The sequence below is a fragment of the Mus caroli genome, chromosome 1 (assembly GCF_900094665.2).
Source record: "Mus caroli chromosome 1, CAROLI_EIJ_v1.1, whole genome shotgun sequence".
NCBI classification, from domain to species: Eukaryota; Metazoa; Chordata; class Mammalia; order Rodentia; family Muridae; genus Mus; species Mus caroli.
Genome location: NC_034570.1, coordinates 20626466 through 20651473, shown reverse-complemented (window position 1 = coordinate 20651473; position 25008 = coordinate 20626466). Strand labels below are relative to the sequence as shown.

General features: G+C 37.3%; 1 protein-coding gene across 4 annotated transcripts in view; it reads left to right on the top strand.

The window, feature by feature from the left end:
* Nucleotides 1-25008, top strand: part of Adgrb3 (adhesion G protein-coupled receptor B3) — a 724234-nt gene that overhangs the window by 553620 nt on the left and 145606 nt on the right. For all 4 annotated transcript variants that reach the window (XM_021163961.2, XM_029468423.1, XM_029468446.1 and 1 more), the window contains 2 exons: nt 22018-22144; nt 23735-23838. In XM_021163961.2, the coding sequence (XP_021019620.1) occupies nt 22018-22144; nt 23735-23838 (231 nt within the window). The remainder of the gene's footprint in view (nt 1-22017; nt 22145-23734; nt 23839-25008) is intronic.

Below are 25008 nucleotides of genomic sequence, written 5' to 3'. Positions count from 1 at the left end.
AAATAATTTACAAGATGTAAATCACAAGGTTATGGAAAAAAAACCAGTCAAAAAAAAAAAAAAAAAAAAAAAGAGCAAACAAAAAGGAAACAAATAAACAAAACACAAAACAAAACAACTTGATGTTAAGCTTGAGACATGATCAGAGCCTAACATTATGTTAAACTAGGAAAAGTAAAAAATGGAATCAGCTGACTCTTAACAATTTAATCAAGATCTTTCTTTGGTTCTTTTTAAAATCTGTAGAATTTTTTGGTGATGCTTATTATTTTCATTTTAAAGTCAGTGTCCTGAAGTTCATCTAGGTAATTATCACTGGCAAATATTTCTACAGGATTGGTCGTTTTGTTTTTCGTTTTTGTTATTGGTATTTTTCTGCTTTTTTTTTGAGAGAAGATAGAGGTGTAATCTTCATTTTGCTGGTATTTTTGTGATGATAGCTGGGCATGTGGACTTTTATTAGCACAGAGTTTGCTATAGACAGAGCAGGTTGGAGGAGACAAGAAGATATACAGGTACACTGGACCTATAATATTTGAAATAGCTTGGTTTGAATGTATCTAGTGGATAGTGGGGAGTGGGTTGGAATGTATAATGTGTTTTCTGTCCCAAACCTGGAGTGCGGGGTAGGTCTAACTGTGTGGAAAAATTGGATATGTTGTCTGAAGATCCTGCATGTTGTAGTAGAAGTAGGGAGTGTCCTTGCTGAAACCTACAACTCCTTTGGGTTGCAGGCAAGAGAGGGCAGATTAGCTTGGTGCACTGCTTGTGGTACCTTGTGATTTGTAGAAAAGGCATGGATGGGGTTTTCAGGGAGACTCCCTCTACTAGACCTTGGAGGAGGACACTGAATGAGGTATAAAAGAGACCTGTGGATGGTTGCAGGTAGGAAAGGCCATGTAAAAGTAGAGTTTTGTCTACATCAGAGAAAGGTGTGATGAGGCTAGTCCAGGGCATTCATTATGGGACCTGGGCAATATCTGGTGGGTCATGGAGAAGAAATGAATAGCAAGGTGAGGGGGATTCAACAGCCTAGGCCCTGAAAGAGGATATAAGAAGCCTGGGTACTGAGTGTGATCCTTGCATGTGGTGCAGTAAATCTCTCTCTAGCCAAGAATTTAAAGCTATGTTAGAGAATGGATCATCTGGAAAAACCAAAAGCAAGAATCTGTTCCATTCTTTATGGCCTTAATATTTTTGGTAATTTTTCATTAGATCAATGAACACTAACTTATTAATAAATATGCTCAAAACTATACATCGTGGTTTTGAATAGATGGATATAAGCCTCAGATTATTCAAAACCTGAAAATCGAATAGCAAAGAATATAGACTTTTACAACTGACCCCTTATGTTATACTTTTTTCCTATAAATGAATCTATACAAAAAAATAATGTCAAAGCACAAAGCCCTGGGCAATGCTGTGCCTGAACTATCAAGAGAAGTTTTACAAAAAAAGAAAGCATATAATCTGGACTGGGAAGAAATTCTCCTCAGCACTGGAAAAAGAGAGAAATAAATTAAAACAAACAAGCAAGCAAACACTTGGACATAGAATATTTTCGCTGGGCATTAAAGCTCCCTTTCTGTTCCAGTTGTCTTCAGGAGGAAGAGTATTATATCAGGACATCAGCTTAGTTATAAATTACCATGTGAGGTACCAATGCAGATTCTCAAAAGCTCTTCACTGTTGCAGTCTGTGATGCCCAACTAGGTTAAAAGTTAAAACATCATCGAAAAAAAAAAGTTGAAACATCTCCTGCCTTTGTTAATTCAGATGTCCTTCATTTAAAAAGTAATTGTTACATTAAAGTAGAAATACTTAGGAGCTATATTATGCTAATTGAGACAGTTATAACATCACAGGACCCATATATGCTTAGGTCTATGACTAAACACTGGTGCAAAGGGTTACAGTATGGTAGGCTTTGGAGTAATGACACTGAAGCATACTGGAGAGGTCCAGATACATCATCCTCTCAAAATCTAAAGCGACCCAAAAGATACTTATTATTTCAGATGGAAAGCCTGAAGAAAATTGTTGTAGTGGTTTGAATTAATAAGTCCCGAATAGTACCATAGGAAATGGGCCTTTCTGACATTCATAGTCATCATGAATTAGACAAATTGTATGGTGGTAATGTCAGATTAAGACCTATGAAAAGCTGGGTTAAAGAATTCAAGAATTCTATATACTGCTTATTTATGCAATTTCTGTTGTTCAGATTATTAAAATAAAATGTTAAAAAGGAAGGGAGAGATGTCCTGAATCCTCTCACATAGCTCTACCTTTAAAAAAAAAAGAGAGAGAAGCAAATACATAATATACATTTCAATTATATTATGCTATAAAATAAATGCCCATTGTTTTTAGGATATAGGTACTTTCTTCTTGGGAAAATATGAATTAAATTTAAATTTTCTTCCTTGAAATTAAGAGTTGTAAGACCAAAAAAGACATAATATAGCCGGCCCGTACAATTTTCTTTAGAGATATCCTGAAGATTCAAGGAGAAAATAAAACATTCCAAAGCCATCTAGTTTCATCTTATCATTTGGTCATGGTAATATTCCTACCAATGATTTATAGGCCTCTTCCTGTCATGAAAACAAAATTTTCTGATTTCTTATTAGAGTGAAGAAGTGCCCAAATATCTTGCTGTCTTTCACATAGTGGAATAGATTTTTTAGTCTTGCTAATCCTTAGAAGGATATGGATAACCTCTTTCATTCTTTCCTACAATTGACTCAGATGGTGAGAATTAGTTCAAGTCTTTTGAATTGATTTCTCTCTTTAACTTCTTCTTTGGAGGAATGTATGATCTACATAATGCTTATTTCACCTACTATAGTTTTGTGACCCTGCTAACTACACACAAGTATTTTAAATATTATAACTATGAATGCCTAGCAATAGTAAGTTCACTAAGAATACGGATAGAAATCCCAAGCTAAAGAAACTGTTGTATCTAAACAGAACTATGTCCCATCTCCAACATCTACTATCTAGTCATTTGCATGGAATACTCGGGACTAGTGAGAACAGGTTCTCCAGGCTTGAGTTAGTATCAGGTATCTTACATAGAAGCTAAGTACTTATAAAGCCTTCTGACCTTGATAAAAAGATATGTCATGTCACCCACAGGGCTCTCTTGGAGAAATAGGAGGGTTCTTCTGGTCCAAGAACAAGTGTAGACATATATAAGGCTGAACCAGTTGCACACTGCTTTACCTTTAAGTAAAGCCAGGACATTAAAACCAGACTCAGGGAATCCCTGGTGTGATCTGAGAAGAGGAAGTGTCCCACAGCAAACTCATTCCACAAACCTGGAAAATGAGCCTCACCCTCCTATTTTGTATGTATTAGCATTTTGTCCACAAGCCTGGTGCTCATGAGGTGAGAAGAGACACTCAGACCTACTGGAACTGGAGTTACAGAAAGTTTTGAGTCATATGATGGGATGCTAAGAACATCACTTAGGTCATCTGCAGGAACAATACGTGCTCTTAACTGCTGAGAAATCTCTCCAGCCCCATGGTATTTTCAATGGCAACTCTTTCCTTGATAATACATCTTTTAAGAGGGAATCATGAGGTGAGGTCTACTGATCATTGTGAGGGAAGTGTCTATTCTCAGTGATGGTCAGCTCTCCCAATTTCTAACTGGCCTTTTAACCCTGGGATTGTAAAAAGCATTTCAAAATATGAAAAGAGACAGCACACAAGTAGGAATGCAATGCTAGGTCTATCATCTACTTCACAATTCTTTATCTCTGCGTGCTGCAGTTCATAAATTATCTATAACGCTGTAGCATGGCTGGAGACAAAACCACCATGATACAGCAGGATGCAGCACTTTGTTCAAGGTGGCCAGGCTCAGGAAGAGTACCCATGACATTATCCAGTAGCTCAAGGGCTGCAGTGCTTCTCAACTTCACTATAGCTGGGACTTGATTTGCTTCAAAGACAGAGTAGCAGATGAAAAGGATGTGTTACCATGTTCTCCCATTTCAGTTGTTAGATGAATAAAAAACAAACTGATTTGTTTCCCATTGCAGTCAGGTTTTGCTACTTGGTTTCTATCTCTCTATCCTTTGCTTCTTCCTGAAAATACACAAGTTAACACTGACACCAAACAGAATTAATACAGATATATCTAATTTCTGCCCCTTTCTATACAGGTTTGTTTTTTTAGGAATGAAATAAGTCTAGAATAGGACTTTGTCTCAAAACAGCTCATCTTTAAGTAACAAATACTCTATAGAATCCAAGACAGAAGATCTTGAATGGATAATTCGGCCCAAATCATTAATGATACTGATAAATATTTGCAACCTGCATAACCATTGAAAAAATGATCAAAAGCAACCCAAACTTACAGAGCAAAAGGAAGTAGCCTTTGTGATATTAATATGTTCAATGTTTCTGTAGAGACGCATAGCTGAATATGTAGAACCCATTAGTGTCAAGGATAATTCTGCTTGCCAAAACGTAACTCCTATGTTAACCAGCAGTCCTAATTTAGACTCCATTAGTAAATTTTACCCATCTCTAATGCTTCGTATACATTAGGATTTTAGACATGCCACAACCTCAAGCAGATTATGTCCTGGTTTAGATATAGAAAACCGAATTTAGTTCATTTGTACCTTGTCTTTCTTGAAAGAAGGAAGAAGAGGAGAAAATACATGCTGAGTAATTGTGAATAGCGATCTTTTCTAACATGTCACATGAGATAGAAAGAGATACCAATTCTTAAGATATGCATAAATTAATTATCATAGGATGATCGCACTTGCTGTTAATTCAAAGACAAAGGGCTTCAAAAGTCACATTCTTCCTTGTTTGTGCCTGGCTTTCTGTAAATTGTCTGCTTGTTTTTGTTTTTGTTGTTTGTTTGTTTTAAAATGCACCTCACTAGCTGAGCAATTAAATGATCTATCTTTACCCTCTATGCCAATCTGGCTACCTCCTATCCCTCTCCCATGATACTTGCATATTGTTACTGGCCTGGCTCTTCAGACCCCTTCTCCATGGTTCCAATTCCTCCATCCTACCAGTTCATCTCACCCTCCCTCTCTCCTTCCTCTCACTAGTGGATGTCTCACCCAATTCTCTATTCTGCCCAGCCATTGGGTGATCAGCATCTATTGACAAGGCAGAGAATAAATGGTAACAACTGTTGAGTTCTTACTTAACGCAGGAGATCCTTGGTATAAGCCTTATAATGCCTTGCCCTGATTGAAACAAGAATATGAGGGCAGACAAATCAACATTTGAATAACCCAAGGGTAAACTTTACATAGCATAGGAAGCATCATGCCTACATTTCCTCTTTTTTATCCAATAAAAGGCTCTTTTTCTTATAATAATAAACAGCATACAGTAGGAACAATTATGAAATGATTGTAAAAAGTATTAGGTAAGAGTTACATTCACAATGTTTATGTCCTATTTTTGGCGACTTAGGTAAAATATTCTATCATATATCCTATCATGGTGACTTCAGAGATCTGTATTTAAATCACTTTCTATCTTAACTTGTATTACCATTCTAAAACCATGTTTATAGACCTAGAACATCTTAGATGTCTGCTTGTTTTTATAGGAGACTTTGTTCTACAAATATGGTAGTGAAAGGAGACTAGTTGGGGAGAGAGAAATCTGGAAGAGAAGGGAAGTTGCTATCACCAGACTAAACTTGGCTTAAGGAGAATTTGTATGATCACATGTAGTGAAGTTTTTCCAAAACTATACTTGGTTCATAGGATAAAATACCATCATATGGACATTCTATAGACTTCTATCAGCATTCCCTTTATATGCTATATGGTACAAAAAAACACTTTAGTCATGTGGTATTATTTGTATTTATTTTAGCATCACTGTGGCCAAAATACCTGAAAGAACGATATAGAAAGAATAATTTATTTAGGCTCACTGTTTTTGAGGTTTCATTAGTTCCATTTAATCTGGGCCAGTGGAAATGTAGAACATCATGAAAGCAGAATCATGCTGAGCAGGAGAGTAGGAATGAGACGGGGATATCCCCAGGACCCATACCCTATGACTCTCTCCAATGAAGCCAACCCCTTTAAGTTTCCAGAAATTTCCAAAATAACACCACAGGGACCAGGTATTCAGCCCATGAGCCAGTGGGGGACACTTCACACTGAAACAGGAACATGACTGCTTCAGGATATTTTGCTTCTCAATGCGATTTCCATCTGAGTCTGTACTGGAAAACAACCACAGTTAAAACTCTAATCATTTAATGGCCTCATTTAGAGATATTTGAACACGGGTGATTTGTTTTTGTCTTGACACAGCAGAGTCAAAAAATCTGCTATTAGCAAAGGCAGTTTTATGTTGTACTGTAAAGCTAAACAATCTTCATACTGGTCCTCCCAAAATGCATCCTCAATAGGAACATGTCTGCTTTTATGGAGTTGTGTATGAATCCTTGATGGTTAGCTACAGAGTGGAATGTTCATGTTTGAGGGAGTTACGTTGTCATCTGCTTCTCTGCGGAGAACTTGGAGTCCCTGTCTCAATATAACGTCTGCCTCTGTGACAGACACCATGTGAAAACTATTCATAAAATCAGTCGACTAAATATGCAGGCGTTTCTACATGAAAACTTAAGAAATATCTTTTGACTGTGGTTAAGAGAAAACCAGAATGGAAGGTCACAAGGGACAGGAGTGGAGCCTGCAGCTCCGCTAGGATGAGGTAACACACAGGTAATCTGTGAGGATGATGTAACGCACAGGTAAATGTGCACGGTGTCCTTGTTTTTATGACTGCTCCAGTGAGCAAAATTAAAACAGTGGTTGTCCTGCTTCCATATCTATGTGGATGTGTTAATATCGCCTTCAGTGAAAACTCCTGTTAGACCTTCTTGTCCCTGGGAAATGTGTCACAATTTTCAGACTCTCCACTCTTACCTCATGACATTAAACCTTACGGTGCGAGGAATGCACACTTTACTAATGGATCTAGAACAGTCAGAAATGAATTATGAAGATAGGAGCAGCCTGTGTTTTATACTAGTAGAGCTTTATTAATTATGACAGGGGAGAATTTTTCATTAGAAGCCTTAAAAATTTTTTCCTAATGGAATTTTTTCTCTTGACAGTGTTTTTGTTGTTTGTGCTGCTGCTGTTGTTGTCGACGTTTGGGTTTTGTTGTTCCTGTTTCTAGTAATGGGAATAAGAAGATTGGTCCTTGATGTTTTGCGAAGGTTTTTATCTTGAAATAAAAGCAGTTTTATAAACTGGTACTTTGCTCTGATATAGTTTATTTTCTGAAGCCTCCAGACAAATAGCTTTTCTTTTCTTTAATGACCTCCAAAATCCTTTCCAATGAAGAAAGTTAGTACTTTTGGGGTATCATACAAAGCTTGATTCCCAAATAATGAAATCACAAGCATTGTCCAGTGCTTTCTGTGTGAATTGCTTTGCTCCTATGTAGCAGTTAGCCCACTACACCTTACAAAAGAGAACTCACACTCTCTTGGTCACTTGCTGAATATTAGCCACTCCTGAATAGTGAGTGTTGTAGCTGGGTGTTTGCATATGCTAAATGAGAAACCAGAGCTGAAAGTACCTTTGGATTCTCAACCACAGAAGAACTTCCTCAACAACAGAGTAAGCATGAAGCCCTTGAACCATGGCCTAGGGGGTCACATTTAAAACCTCCTGAAGGAATCTAGTTTTCTGAGCACAAAACATTGAGATACTGTACTCAAGAGACAAACGTGGTTGAGAGCCAAAACACAAAAGGCTTTGACTGCTCATTAAGATGTTAATTGCGCCACTGAGTGTTCAGTGCTGTCCTTCAACTGAGAATTTTCACTGTCTGCCTTATTTATTAACTGAAGTATCAGCTGGCAACCAGTAGGAAGAGAAATCATGACAGCAGGAGACGGGCACACTTTTCTATATTGCAGTGTGTGCTTCTTTAGGCTTTTTGAGAAATGGGAGTCTGCCCTTTTTTCCTTGTATCACTAGAATACTGGTCACACTTCTACAATCTCTAATTAGATTATAGATTTTAGAGTTTTCCTAATAGGTGCTTATTGTCGACAAGGTGTAGACTTGATTCCATATGGGAGGAAAGGATCTGGATTTATTGAAATTTCAATATCTAGAATGCTGCCGAACACAGAATAGACGGAGAAACATTTAATGTTTTCTTTTCTTGTTTTATTGTTATTGTTGTTGTTTGTATGTTTTGGGGTTTTGTTTTGGTTTTGGTTTTGGTGTTTTACAAAACAGGAAGGTGAAAGTTCATATTCTTTCAATTATAAAATTATTTTAGGACACTCAAATTAATGTATTAAAAAAAAGCTTCCTTTCACTTACAGTAAGTTCATTAAAGCATTCTTGCCCTTACACATTTTTCATCTAATTCGACAAATCACCTTGCGTTAAATCTTGTTTTTAAAGTTACGCTATATAATCCAGTGGAAAATGTCCCTGCCTCTTCATTATTCTTCTGTGCTCACACTATCTCTAGTTACAAAACTTCATTCAGCCTCCCAGTGCCCTGACCACTACCTTGTGGTCAAGAGGCCATTTAGTCAGAAGTTCCTATTTGGAACCTCCCTCTCTTGTCAGATGAGTAGAAGGGAAACTTCGGGATGTTTGGGAAGTCTACAGTGTGGGTCAAAGCTGCCTCTCTAGCAGTTCTTTTAACATCTGGACGGGCTAGTTTTATGCCAGCTTCATACAAGAAATGGAGAAACCTCAACTGAGAAAATGCCAGCATAAGACCTGGCTATAGGACATTTTTTTTTTAATTGATGATTGATGGGGGAGGGCCCAGCTTTCTGTGGGTGGGACTATCCCTGGGATAGTGGTCTTAGATTCTATAGGAAAAGAGGCTGAGCAAATAAGGGCCCAGGAGCAATTCAACAAGCAGCACTCCTCCATGGCCTCTACACTACATCCTGTCTCCAGCTTCCTCTCCTGACTTCCTTTGAGGATGAACTGTGATGTGGAAGCATAAACCGATTAAACCATCCCCTCCCCAAATTGCTTTGGTCTTGTTGTTTCATTGCATCAGTAGATACTCTAATTAAGACAGCATATTACTCTCTTTTTTATAGAAAGTAGTGGAAATATGGAATCTTAACAAGAGGGCTTCAAGTTTCTCCAAAGCTAGAAGTTTATAAAATCAGGAAACATTATGTGTAGTTTTGGGTAGTCATACTGCTCAGGTTATTATTTTAAATGCTCAACATTTCCAAACTTCGAATGAAAGGTTCCCATTGATAGTCTATTGGTAATGGTAGTGTTTGAAGATAGAAAGATTATATCCTTTGCATCTCATGCCAGGATATGACATAGATTCTTTCTTCTGGTGCTGTATAATTTTTCTTTTGCTATTAGGCTGGCCACCCATGATATAAGATATTATTTAGCTGTTAGCCATGCAGTTATAAGATTCCAAACATATTTGCTAACTCAAGATTCTGCTTCCATCCTTGGTGTATTTATAGTAACTTGAAAAAAAATAGGAGACTCAATTTTTTTTCTTTTTTCCGTTTTTTTTTTTTTTCATGGAGGGAATTACTTTTTTCTCGTAAGTTTAAGTGTTTTAGACCTAGCTTCTAATAGTACTAGAAAATCTTTGAAGTAGTGGTCTGGCTGTATATCACATGATGACCTTGAACTTCTGATTCTCCTCTACCTCCTGAATCCTGGCGTCATAGCCGTGTTCTGCTATTCCTAGTTATAAGTGATGCTGGAATTAAACTTGGCTTCCTGCATTCTAGGCACTTTATCAACTGAGTTACATCTCAAGCCAGAGAACTCTGATAATAATCTTGTTCATGTTACTCGATCCCCAGACATAATGTCCTTGTCAAGAACACTGTACTGTGATGTTATGATGATACATTGCAGTTTTATAGAACTAGACTTTTTGTTTTGTTTTCATTTTGTTTTGTTCTTTTTTGGATGGATGTTTGGTTGGTTGATCTGGATTTGGAATTTTTTTGCTTTTGGTTTTGTTTTTAAAATAGGACCTCAGACAATGGCTGAGGTTACCTCAAACTCAATGTGTAACCTAGGGTGGCCTCAAACTTATGGCCTTCCTCTTTCCTTATGTTCATATGTTTTGATTACAAGCATAATACCAAGTTCATTTTGATTATTTTTAATAATGCTTGACACATAGAACTATTAAATAAACAATTAGCAAGGGTATCCCTCCTGTTGAGTTTCTAGACTACAAATCCCTCTATGATAAATACAATATGCAAGGTTCTAGCTGGTAACAGGGATGTGATTCCCAGTTAGGCAGGGAATCACATTCTAGGTAGCAGCATCTAGTGGCACAGATGAAATTAGAAAACAAGTTTCCCAATGTCAATGTCACAGTTGTAAATAAAAAAAAAAAACGATAAAAAAAAATGAGCTTTATGCTGGAGGAAGACATTGATTGTCCTATAGACTCTGCAGATGCTGGCACAGCAGAAATGAATATGAGAAATTAATATTATGCTTTTGACGGGGACCATAAGAATATCCTAAGCATGACTTCAAAGAGAAGGAAAAAGTAAGAGTTGTGTCTGGTATTTCCTGAAACCATTGTTAGAAATCTCCACTGGACGGTTGAACATATTTCTATTATGGAGTAAGTAAAAAACATTTACCTCCTGGCTTGTATTGAAAGAGCTTTTTCACACTGAACACTGCAGTGCTGGAGTATTGATTCGTTTTGAAAGAATTCAATGCTTGCAAATGAGGGATGTTAGGATTAATATAAAATTAATGTGTGAGTTATAGATACATGACTATGAGACTCTCCTCTTGCCTGGCCTATTACTTTCTTAGTTAATGTTTTACTAAGATATTTAGACCTCACTTTGTTTTATTTCTATGTGTTCATGAGTAATATTACCATGCTCAGCTCTCCGACTCATCTCTGTCCTCTCTGCACTACACCCCAGGTTCCCAAAATGGACCTAACAGTGTGAGCACAGACACATCTCTTTAATTCTTGGCATGCCTAGTCAGTTCAAAGAACCCCACTGCCTTCATTATCACTTCAATAAAATGAATGTCCAATGAACATTCTTCTGCCTTTTTTATAGGCAATAATTAGTCATACTTTTAAAGTATGATTATCTCAATATCTAAAATCCCCACCTCTTTTTAAAGAAATTCTGCTAGAACAACTGCATTTGTGTGACTCAACACTACAGCCTTAATTAGTCCCTCTATTCTTTCTCTTAGGAATGAAGTATTTAGAACTAAAATTCCTCTTCCAGATTAGGGTGAGTTCTACAGGCATGTGCACACATATGTAATGAACACAGGGCATCTGAAATGCTTGTGAAGTGCTTCTGCTGAATATCTTGATATAAAGTTTTAACTCCTACCAGCATCATAGATAGAACTTTTGCTGCTCTGTTAAAAGGATTTCAAAGTGTCTTTGGTAGTTAATGGTTCACAGTGTGTTGAATTGCCATAGAATTGATAGGAATTGTGTGAAATGATGCACCTTTGTAATCTTTTTCCTAGATATGCAGCATGGACTTTTGGGAAAAACAATCGACCATACTTACACATCTCAAATTATATAGTCTGTTTAAACAGGTATCTTTAGTAGACATTCAAAATAACATTCATATTTTAAAGATATCTGTTTGCCTTATTATAAATGGGGAAAGATTATTTGTGTAACTTAAACATATTACTTTCTGATGATATGACATCTCATATAATCAATGGTAATGAAATATAAATCATGATCTGTGAACCAAACTATGATTATATCACTTCAACACACCATGACATTAATGTAGTATAAAATAAAATAGCTACATACTACAAAGTGACTTAATACTTGAGAGTAAAAGAGAAGCCCTATTTAATACTGAAACACGCATATCCCCAATCCACATAAAGATATGAATGCTTTGAAAGATATATTTATATTTTCTTTTAGTGTTCTTATGAGGGAACAATTTGGTTTAAATCATAAAAATCTTTAAGAAGGAATCTATTTTGTACAAATGCACACTTTTACTCAGACAGTAGCATGATTTTCTCTTATTCCTTTTTAATATTTTTTTGAATTTCAAGATTTTTTATGATAATGATAATATAGATATTTGAGATAAACAGAAAGGCCTGAAAAATATAAAGGAACAAAAAACCTACTTGTAACTCAGTTGCGAGAAGCAACCAGTCTTGTCTTTTCAAACTTATTTCTATTCTTTTTGTCTATGTATATTAAAGTTGGGATTAATACTCTACAAAAAGCATATGAAGTAAAAGTCATTAGGATAAAGAAATAAGCTGATGTTAAATTCATGGGGCCTTGGATGCACTTTGTGACTGTTCTACAATAGTCCACTCATGCCCTGGACTGGCTTTCTGTCCAGATTATTAAGAAGAAAGGGAAAGTAACATATGTTTAAAAGTGCTCCATTTTATTTCAATAATTCTGCTTTTTCAGGGTTGTGCATCTCAGCTGTTGCAAATTATGTCCGGCTAAAACTTGGTTACCAGCCCAGATAAACAGCTTTTCTGAGGGAAATAAATCCAAATAGAGTGAATTGTTTTGTGATTTTGAGATTAACTAACACTCAATGTCCAAAGCATTTAAAAACCCTTTGAAAATAAATAAAATAATTTATTGCCTGTCCCTACCCACACTCAGCACTCAAGAACAACTTTGAAAGTCTTGCTTGCTCTAGCTAGCTGTGTATTGAAAATAAAATGTGTTTCAGTATTCATTAGACATGTTACTCAAATTTTAGTTAGCTGAAGTGTATTAACATTTTCAATGTCATTAAAATTCCTACTTCCAAATTATTTTTTTATTTTTCTTTCTCCATAGTTCAAGTTGTGCCCTTGTAAAATGAGTGATAAAAAGTTTCAGAAATTACTGAGGAGAAAAATGAGAATGGCATAATGAAACTTTGATACTGGATTTTCTGTCTTCTTGAAAAACTGACGTTCTTCCCATTGGAGTTTCAATAGAACTTATTCTCTTTCCTTCTTTTTAACATTGTCGTTGTCATTATGACTGAGTCTAGCTGGCAAGTCCTTTCTCATCCTTAGAGCATCCTCTTGTTACAGCTCGGTGACTCTTTAGTCTACATCACGAAATGTTTGGAGATTGATACCTTTCCCTGCTGGCGAAAATGAGAACTTGTCCTACATTGGCTAAGGCATTTTAACACTTTGTCCCCAATTGGTCCCCTGTATGGGGAAGTTGCAGGAGCTGTAGCCTTGCTTCAGGAAGTATATCACTGAGGCAGGATTTGAGAGTTTAAGTCCCCACTTCTCTTCCGATTCACTAACTTACATTCATGGTTGAGCTTATGGTCTCTAAGTTCCTACTCCAGCCGCCATGCCTGCCCCTTCCTGTCATGCCTCCGTATGATGGCCTCCCTCTGGAATCTAAAGACCAAACAGACCCTTTATTCTTTGGTCATGCTGCTTTATCTCAGCGACAGAAAAGTAAATGAGACACCATAGTAAAACTGAAGGGTTATCTCACAAGCATTTCATTTTAGGTTGCCTGACTCGGGTGTCATCTTTTCCCTTTTGTCGCTGAACTCTTCGATGCCACACAGGTCTTTTTGTAACGTGCAGCAATTTATTTTCTGTCTCTACTAAGCTTCTCTCAGTGTCCTCAGAAGCTTCCCCCAATCCATGCTCACAATAATCATTCTCAAACTACGTCTTTTAAGTCTATAATTTGACCTTTGATCACTTCTTCTCCGTGTATAAATTTTTCCCCCAGGATTTTAGTTCTCAGTATTCTTTTCCCATTTTGGAATAGTCTCCCTGTGTTTCTCACTATGGCTGTGTTCTCTTCCTGTGTCTACTCCATAGGGACAGGACACAGGAGGTGGAACTGCCGGGGAATACACAGCCTTGGCCTCAAATCCTGGCACAGTCCTTTATCAGCTGGATGTCCCTAGGATAGTCACAATCTCTTGACTCCATTTATTTCTTTTTAAGACAAAACAATAGCACTAAAGATAGGCAGACCAAGCCTCATGTATGCATATTAACCAGGCTGGGGGATTCAAGCAACTTTTAGCTCTAGACTCTTACCTCTCATGTCTTCATATTCTAGATGGAGGCAGGAGTTCTATTTATCTCGGTTTTTTCCTAAAGAAAAGTAGCAATTTTTTTCTCTCCAAAGCTAAGAGATGAGATGGGAGGCCCATTGTATTGTCTGTTTATTCTCAAATTTGTGAGCTCAAACAGTCCTCAATTGTGACCTTGCATAAAGCCGGAACTATAGACACTCTAATCTCCATGTGCCACTCAATTTGAAGATTATTTATTTATTTTTGCTGGTTTATTTATCTGTTTATTGGTTATTTGAGAATGGGTTTCTCCTTATGTTGACTGTTCTGGAACTCACTCTGTGAACCAAGCTAATGTCAAACTCAAAGATCTGCATCCCAAATGCACGGGATAAAGGCAGGTGCCATCGTTGATATAAGTTCGCAAAGACTGAAGCAGCAAGCACAGGGCCTACATGGGTCTTCAGCAGGTCTTCTGCATATATGTATTATAGCTGTTAGCTCAGCATCGCTGTATGATCCCTGACTGTGAGAGCAAAAGGGTTGTCTCTTGTGCCTGTTCTTGGAACTCTTCTTCTGTTGGGTTGTGCTGTCCATCTTCAATCTGACCGTTTTGCTTTATATTATTATATTTTATGTTTTTTGTGTTTGGTTCTTCTCTCTTAGAAGCCTGTTCTTTTCTGATGAGAGACAGAAAGGGAGCAGACAAAGAAAGGAGGGAAGAACTGGGAAGAGTGGAGGGAGGAGAATTTCTAATCAATATATATGGTGTGAAAAAATAGTCTATTTTTAATAAAAGGAAAAGAATTAAAGACTTTTTAAAAATATGTTTTAAGTTTCCACTAGAGTACCTAATACTGAATAGATACTCAATAAATGTTAACTGTTATTTTCATTAATAGGATTATTATTATTATTTGCTTATTACATAACTAATTATGACAGCTAGCATATTTTAACCTTTAATTATTAATAAATCACTGTGAAGTACTTATACATATTTATAACCTATCTTCCTGAATGCTAGGCCCATACTCCTTTCTACTCTCATTATTTTGAATTTAAAACAGTAACGAAAACATATGTTACTGGCAATAAAACCAGTGCCACCATTTTAGTAAGTGATGTCGAGCCATCTCAAGAGTGACATATTCTTGCCTTTAATGTGTATTTTATGACTAAAAGCCAGGGAGAATGCACCTGCAAGAAAATTTCTATTGCATTCCCAAGTGCTAAAGGGCAAAGTGGAAATGTGGCACCCCCAAATAATAATGTTCATGTATATAAGGTTGGAATCTGCACTGGGTATCCACCCAGCAAATACCCATTAAGCAGCTGTCATGTGCTTGTCAGACTGCAGAGATAAAGATAAAATTTATATTCTAGTGAGCAAAGACAACCAAGGCTGTATTTAAAGCATTACATTTAAGGTAGTTAAGAATTTGATTCCAGATCATTACAGTGAGGCAAACCTTTTGGTCAAGTTGAGGCCCACAAAGGTTCTTGGTTTCCTAGTGCATAAAAAAAAGTTATATTTACTTTACCCTACAGTTGATGCTGTACAATAGCATTATGTCTTAAAATTCTAGCAATCACCTGAGCTGTTGGAAAAATGACACCAAGTGAAGTGCTTGATGCAGTGTTTGCTTGGTGAATAAATGCTGTTGTGTGTGAAGCACAGAATGGGTTGTATCCAATAGGATGTGTACAATGAACAGCACAGGTCAGAGGAAGAGCAAAGAGAATCTCAAAAGACAGAGTACTTTTTCCTTTATTACAAAAGGAACCTCACTGGGTATCTGTGGTTTACAACAGCTCCCTTTCTTTCTCATAATTCTCTGGTTCAAATATTGCGTTGAGCTCTTCTCAGTTGACATGATTCACCATCTTGCAAGTCATCATGGGGATACATGGCTTAATATAGCCTTACTCGCATGCCTGCTAGATGGTGGCAGTTTCTCATCCTTAGTGAGGCTAGCCTGGGCTATTTAACATCACAATATCAGTTCAAGACACTCACAATGGAACTGTAAGCCCTCTTGAGGCATGGTGTCAGTCATTACATGATTCCATTGCCACCTGATCAGTGCCACATGTTGTGCTGGATTTCAGAGATAAGGGGATGAACTCAACCTCTTGAGGCAAAGGGTTAAACAGAATTTGTAGACATTTTAACCAACTACGGATGAAGAGTCACTATCACATAGTGGCCAGTCAGTGGTCGAAACTCAGCTAGTATGTGATGAAGGCAGAGACTTTAGCACTGTTATGGCACAGTTTATTTACAACTGAAAAATACATTCTGAACTGGGGGAATACCCAGCACAGCATGCCAACATGAGCCAACAAGGGGCTCATTGTAGTTGAAAATGACATGCAGAAGGGAATGTTTAAGAGATGGTGGCAGAGAGACAGTGAGGAGCAAAATGTAGCTGGGGTTGCAGACCATTGTAAGAAGTTTCTGTTTTACTGTGAGTAAGAAGAGAAAAATTAAAAAGTCAAAATATTGATAGAATTTTTAAGGAGTGACATTATTTATCATATTTGACACTAGTGTCTCTTTGGCTTCTCTGGACTGTACTTGAGAGAAGAGGCAAACATGGAAACAATAACCAGGAAGAAGACTGGGTCAAGCAAAGGACGATGGTGACTTCGACATTGAGGACAGAGCCAGCCTCATCTTCTGAAATATTTGGTCACTTAGTAATTCAGAAAACATGTTCTAGGATTGCTGTTGTTCCTAACAGACTTTCAGTTTCCTTAAAAAATATATCTTTTTCTTAAAAAATATTTATTTTTTAATGTGTCTTCTCCCTTATCAAGAATTTGGAAATCATTTAATAAACATGTATTAATGCTGGCCTCCCTACTGGAATGAATGTAATTACCAAAGACATGTTGAATCTTTCAGATATCATCATTAAATGATGACTGAAGCCAGAGGCAAATAGATGTCTCTACCAAGAGCCATTGATACTCTTCCAATTATAAGTCTGCTTTATACTAAAGGACAGCAAACTGATTAGATCTAAAACATTACCTGGGTTTTTACCCTACTACCTGGATTTAAAACCTTCCCTAAACCCACTGCACAGCATCACTAAGTTCATGCAACGTCTTCCATTAAGTCTCTACTCAGTGAAAAGCAGCAAATCAGGGGCCCCAGATGAGATAAAGCTCTCAAAAGCACAGAGAATTCTAATGTGGCATTGCAAGGGTTAACCTTGTAAACAAGGGAAGTTAGATGGATTTATCAACTAATATGATAGTGTTGGCTGTGAAAATTGAAGATAAACAAGGAACTGAGAATTAGTGGAACAATGTATATATTAATGGAACATAATATATATGCTACTTAGCTGTGAGTATCTGCTGTGTGTACTCGGTGGGTCGTGTGTATTTGTGTGTGTGTGCACATGTAGGTGTGAGGGCATCTTGTGAAAGTTGGTGCTTTCCTTCCTCTATGTGGGTTTTGTGGATCATACTACAAGCACAGCAGGAAGCACCTTCAGCAGTTGGCACAGATTGTTGGTCCCTCATTTCTAAGTGGCTAATCTTCTCTTTATGGTAGGTTAATCTTCAGCTGAACGTGTGTGTGTGTGTGTGTGTGTGTGTGTGTGTGTGTGTGTGTGTGCGTGTGCGTGTACTTCTAGCTCTGAGTTTTATAATCTTATTGGCATGTCATAGGGCAGCTCTCTGATAGAGTTATTGTTTTAAAACACATTAGAAACTGGGTCTGGTAACTTGCATCTATAATCCTAGCAGTCAAATGCTGTGACTTTACATTCCAATGAAAAGTTAACATTGATAATAATAATAATAATAATAATAATAATAATCACTAATAGGGCTAGAGAGATGGCTGTACAGCTGAAAGCAACTGTTGTGCTTCTACAGCACCCATTTCCCAGAACCTAAGTAGGCGCCTCCAGACCAATGGAACTCCACTCCCAACCCTGGTGGGGTATGTTTGGCCAATCTGGGCATGTGCACTCACCTTGTTCTCTGAAATATATGAGGAAGGATGGCTGACTTATAGAAAAATAAAGTGGAATATTTACTTGATTTTTCATAAGGTCAATTCCATGATATCCTAAAACAGTTTTCAAATGCATTGGACACATTTTGCTAAGTTTTAAAAACTAAACAGCTTTTTATTTGAGTCAGCATCTCATTTTCTCTTAAGTTTAGTTATTTGTATAGTTTTAAGTCTTAGAGGATATATATATATATATATATATGTGTGTGTGTGTGTGTGTGTGTGTGTGTGTGTGTGTGCGCGCGCGTGCCATGTTTTCCAATCGTAAATTTAAAAATTGCCACCAGTACTCAGATCCAAAAATCATCCAGATAGATTCTTAGCAAATTGTGTAAAGACCTCAAATCAATATTAAGTTATAAGGAAAACACAATTTGAGTTCTTATTCTTATAGTCTAGAGAAATTTTGTGCACTTTTAAATCCTTGGGGCAGGAAGATGTTCTCCTTTTAGCCAGCCTATTAATAGGAAGAAATGCATGTGCAGGTGACAGCTAATAGCTAACACTGATGAATGTAGGTGTATCCAACAAAGAATTCACTGGTTGTGAGGAATTTCTGCAAGCACAGCTATGTTTAAAGACTATTTGAAAAAATGCATAATGTACAGAAAGATATCATGAAAAAAATGTATGGTTTTCAGTATAATATGGATGCCCATATCATTATAGCGTCTACTTCTGACATCATTGGACTGTTACTCTTATTACGTCTTTACATTTCACTGTATCTGATGTTTGCATTCTAAATGACAACCTAAACTTCATAAATAAAAGAAAGTTACAGTTAACACTTTTTACTGTAGCATGAAAAATTATGACACAGGAATAATAATGTGAAGGCCAGAGCAGTGAATGCGTTTTTAAAAATAAACATGCCCTATGCAGCCCAGGACAGCTGTTTTGCTTCACATTAGCCCAAGCTCTTAACAGCTTGCTTTACAGATATCCTTGAAATCAATCAGACATGTGTACCGTGCTTTCTAAGAATGCTGTACAGTGAGAATAAGCCTTGGAAAGTTTAAAAGTGCAGGTGATACATACCAGAGGGCTTATAATAACAGCAAGTGCTTTACTAATCATTGAAAAACCAACTGATAAGAGTTTCATGGCACTGGAGATGTAGCTCAGTCAGCGGATACTACATACACCGAGCCTTGAGTTCAATCCCCAGCACTATATAAAGTGGGCATGGTGGCACATGCCTGTAATTTCAGCGCCCAGTTAGTAGAGGCAGGGGTATCAGAAGTTCAAGGTCATTCTCAGCTACATGGGGAGTTTGAGACCAGCCTGATCTAGGTGGGAGCCTGCCCCCATAAAAGGAATTATTTGTCATAAAATAGCAAAGTATTTTATAGGACAATGATACATATGCATCAGAATGGTGTCACTCTTTTATGACTCAACTTTTAATAGTAACCAGATGTAGAACTTGACAGCTCCTCTCTCACCTTGCAGATCATTCCTCATACCACCTGTTCCAAATTTTGGTGTCTCCCTACTAGATTTAGTATAGTGTTCTATATTTTCTTTTAAATAAGGAAGAGCGTGTGAGTCCACATTTACCATTTCATAGATTATTGTGCATAAGACAAAGTATAGGGGGCACGATTGTGGAGAAAGGATGGGTGGCATAGCACCAAGAGGATGCACATGAAAAGGACATGAAGCACCATCTCATGTTGGGGGAAAGTAGAGGAGAGTGAAAGGTTGGCTCTTGGAGCCAAAATTAGTTACTTCTTAATTCTGCCTGGGGCTAGGGAAGGTTAGCCATCCAATCACTGTACAGAGTAAAGCACACTGACCCACTTTTAAAAAGATGTCTTCTAAAATGTACGTGATCTTCAGAGTTTAGCAACACTGTACTGAACCCAGACTTTACATCTGACAGTCAGAGTAGGATGATGCTAATATCTTGAGTAATGAACTCTCATTACATGTACATAAATACATAACTTTCTCTACTTTGAAGTCATATTTACAGTAAAGGTCTTTTCCTTGTCAAGATATTGGATTCATTTGTGGGACATAAATTCATCAATTGGAAGTCAGTACTTAGACGCCATCTTGAGAGGACAGTTATTGCATTAAAGCGAACCTGCCATCCAGAATGAACAATGGAATTGTTGTGTTTTAAAACTCGTCAGGTTCTTAAGTATATCTTCTTCCTTAAACCGTTGACCAGCTGAGATAAATGTTTTTCATTGGTCTTGACTGTTTGTCACAAAGAAAAGATCAGAGACATACAGCTAATGAAATAAATTATTTGTTACATGCCTGTGATTAAGTACAATTACAATTTGAAACAGTTGTACCTGAAGTAAAACTAGGTTTAGTTTTAAAAGATAATTTGGCATGCTTGAGTGATGTCATGGAAGACTTACAAAATTCTGAAGTGGCCAACACTCTGGGGTTTCTTTGTTTTGTTTTGTTTTCATTAAGATAGGGCATAATTTTTACCTAATCATTCCCAAATATAGTGTGTCCCTTCTTGATATCAACCCATGAATATTCAAAAGGGACTGCTTATAGACTCCAAAAAGGGACAGTGTAAACTGTACTTTGTAGCTTAAGTTGGAAGTCCAAGTGTGAGAGACAAACTCTCACTGATATGAAACAGACTATATGCACATTTAAGCCAGTGACCTCAGGCATTAAAAATTGTTACAGGCATAACCAAAGGTACATAGAAACTAACACTAATCCATGTGGGGTTTTCCCCTTCAAGTTTCACAGTCACTTTTTAACACATATAGTAACTTGGCTAAAATATTTAAGTACACTCACACATACAGGTTTCCTAGCTGGAGAGTTTCCATGCCTGGGGGGAGGGGAGGTGACAATTGGTGCATTCTATACAGAGCACGTGTAAGGATAATAAAGTTGATTGGTTGAGCCTTGCAGCTTGCCCTTTTCCTCTCTGTCTACAGAGTAGTTCAGCAGGGGGGCGGTGGCAGGGGGGTGACAGGGTTCTCCCCCATCGCCACAGCTCTACTAACGAGACGTAGGTTGATACCATTTTTATTGTTCTGCTGGGGTGGGAAAGAAACCATATGCTTTAGCATTTTAAATGGCTACACCAAAGAGAAAACTGAACCAGACCCCCTCCCCCATCTTGCTGGACTTTGGGGTGGGTTTATTCTAAATAGTCGGTGGACTTGGAATTAGCTTAATGTTTCTGTGCTTGGACAAAGAGGCAGTTGAGGGCAAGAAATATTAAGGGGCTTTAGAAGAGCATTCGAGTAAGTGAAGTGTGGAGTGGGAAGCTTAATCTGAAGCCCACCCCTCCCCTGGATACCAGGCAAAGGCAGCGAGAGTCGGAACCAGCTGATACCTCTTCCCGTTTCCAGGGTGAAATTTTCACAGCAGCTAATTCTAAAGGGAAGAAAAATCCCTTACCAGCAGCGGAGAAGATCATATCACCCAACCCAAGCTATGTAACCTTTTAGGCAGGCTTTTCAGAGAAATCCGCATTTTAAAAGACAGCATTCACGGTCCAAACCACGGGCCTGGAATCAGAGCTGGTATGAAAATATGAAAAGCCTCTTTACACTCTGAGTGTTTGAAACGATCCGATGAGCATAGCAAGTGTCTGCCAACGCTCGGCGGCTGCTGGTGCCGCTGCCGCCGCCGCTGTTTCTCGCAGAGGGCTGGACAGAGCTAGTCCTGATTTCAGCACCTCCGGCGCTGGACAGCTCTCTGCACGCCGCACCACCGCCTGCTTGCTTTTTTCCCACTCTCGCTTTGCATTACTGGAGATGCATCTAAATTACGTCCTGTTCAACAACAAGTAGATTTTTTTTTCCTGTACGGGAATTACAGTAGGCGATTCTCTCAATTAAACTGCATTTTCTTCTTTACGGACTTGGCTGTCAGGCGTATTTATCCCGATCTCCCCTCCACCCCCTTTGCAGGAACGAGTCTTTGGGAACGTGGTCCACCCAGGGATGTAAAACTGTGCTTACCGATGCATCCCATACGAAATGCTTATGTGATCGGCTCTCTACCTTCGCCATTTTGGCTCAGCAACCTAGAGAAATAGTAAGTAACAAAGGGAAAACACGGCTTTAATGCAAAGGCAGGGACATTGTGGCGAGTGTTTCTCCAGGGAACTGCATTTCAAAGGGGGAAATAGAAAAGGTTGCAGGGTGGCAAAATCGGGTTGTTCTCCTCAGCTACAGTAGCTTGGCGAATTGAATTCTAGTTGGTGTGCGATAACTAAATCCTACTCAATTTTATGTCTTATAACTTGGCATTTCTGTAGTATAGTTTTGGAGATCTACTCTGATATCAGTAATATTCTGCAAACTTTCAAATAAAAATAATTGCCAACTCAAGGTTTATTTTAAAGCTGGAAGGCTGTTCTAGGGGAAATTGTGACAATGCTGTTAGGAGTAGAAAGAAGACCCCAGCCACTAGAGCTGAACACATTGCAGATCTGCATTGGATATTTCCAGCACAGGTTTTCTGAGGGTGTCCTTGGATACATGTGTATTTTTAAATCAAATTAAGTTTTCATGGAGACATGGTTGTTTGGAACTGTAAAATCATTCCTTAAAAGCATGTAGATTTTTGCAAAGGAAAAAAGAAAAGAAAAATTAGTTTCTGAAAGAAAGAGCTGTACAGAGCAGTCTAAGAGAAAAATAATGTTCTCACCAAATGTATTTTGAGAAAAATTTACAGAAAATTGAAATAATGACAAAAAGATACTCTGATAAATAAGACTTTCTGCCTGAATCTGGCCTAAAAGTATCACTACTTTTGCTTATTTTGATGATACGTATACCTAATAATTTGATACAGATTTTGTGGCACAGTTAACCATACAGTGTATTGCTTCAAACTTCTAATATAAAAATTTATGAAAACCAACTGAATTCATTAGTTATGGTCATGCTACTGTCTAAGAAAGGAAGCTATTTGGACCAGTGGGTATTAGTACTGTTTATATATGTTTTTAAAGATATAAGCTTATTTTTCAAGGTCATGGTTTTAGGGACTGATAGTGGCACTATGCAAATTATCTCCACATACTTTGTTCATAGGGGAAAATATAATTGAAGGGCTTAAGCATAGCATCCTATTTTCTTCTGTATACTTGGAAGCCAAGCAAGTGAAATTTCATGTGAGAATTCTTGACTCAGAACAAAGTTGTCAAAAGTCAGAAAGTTTCAGATTTTTCAGTAACTGTGCACCAGATTTGGGTAACATAAGAATTTATAAGTGGGAGTAGCAAGATAAATCTCACCAAGAATCATATGGAGAAATAACTAAACTGTACTTAGTTCAAAAACAAACAAACACATGCTGCTCCAGATTTCACTCAAAATTTCACCTATGAGTGATGATTATGTTATAGCTTGGGGTCTTGGAGACAACTCTAAGTGATGGGCTGTAATCAAGCATTTGAAACTCTAAGACTTTCTTACTTCACAGTGTCAGGGAAGGGGAAGCTAGTCCTTGTAGAGCTTCAGAATGTGTGAACTGAGTGTTCTGTGGTTAAACATCTGGTAACTATAACAACGATTTGTGCTATTCCTGAGTGATCACTTAGTTTCTCTGAGTCTAGAATTTTATTTTTTGTTCATGTAAATTTTCTTTTTCTTTTCTTCCCCCCCCCCCAACTTACAGGTCATGGAATCCTCTGGCACCCCCTCAGTTACCCTCATAGTAGGCAGTGGCCTCTCCTGCCTGGCCTTGATAACTCTAGCAGTTGTGTATGCAGCACTATGGAGGTATGTAATTAGTGGGTAGACCTGAGGTAGAGAACTCAGTTTCTCTGCATTAGAACAGTGATTGTAAGAACAAATGTCTACTGTCTTCATCATATATGGGAACCAGGATTTTTATAACAGAATTAAGATTTCTGTGCTAGAACTGGAACACTTGAACCATATTTACCTAATCGTCTGTCTTTTATTTGTCTGTGATAAAGATTAATAAACAAAACACACATGCATACTTTTCTTCTAGAACATGACTGTAGACGTTGATGAGTTCTTCACATGTAAACACAACTCTCTTCTCTCTTAAGTTTCTTCTCTGTGTGGATTATGTTTATATCAGCTGCTGTTGAACCTCAGAACTTAATTGGTACAGTTGAAATCCTCTCTCTACAGGAATAGGGTATCAAGTTCTCAAGTGCCAAGCATGCTTTCTGTGAGCCTGGTCCAAGGAGTAAAGTCTTCTCTTATGTGAAAAGCAATAACAAAATTTCTAAGTTCTCTACAAAAGGTCACTTACTTCAGTGTTTGCCATGAGTCAGATTTTTGACAAGTTTGATAAAGAACATCATAAAAATATGAAAGGGGAATGTTTGGAAATTTTTCTTCTCCTATGTATTCAATTGCATCTATTTAATAGTCTGTAGAGATTTAATATTTTTCTAGAAAACTTCTTTGGCATTTCTTAGGATGCTAGTAAGAACTGGGCCTGTGACATTTAGTGTCTACTCACGCATTGACAATGTATATGTGTAATATGGCCAAAGTTTTAAATGGATTTTATAATAATTTAACAGTTAAACATTTTATAACCATTGTCAATATTAATATGGTCTAAAATGCAATATTACATTAGTATGTAGATAATTACCTATTGTTTCCAGAATATTTGATATATTTAACATTGTAAGAACTGATGTGCCTAACTCAAAGTATTTTATACTTAGGGTTTTATACGATCAGTAGAAATACTAAAAATCAACTACTGTTTAACAAGGAATATTTATTTAGATTAATGTTGACATTTAAATAAAATATTACTATCCTTTATGGTTTTCACTCTTTTAAAAGAGTTAATTGTGAAAGATATTTAAATTATCAAGAATATTAAGGTTTTTTTTTTTTTTTTTTTTTTTGGTTTTTCTAGACAGGGTTTCTCTGTGTAGCTCTGGCTGTCCTGGC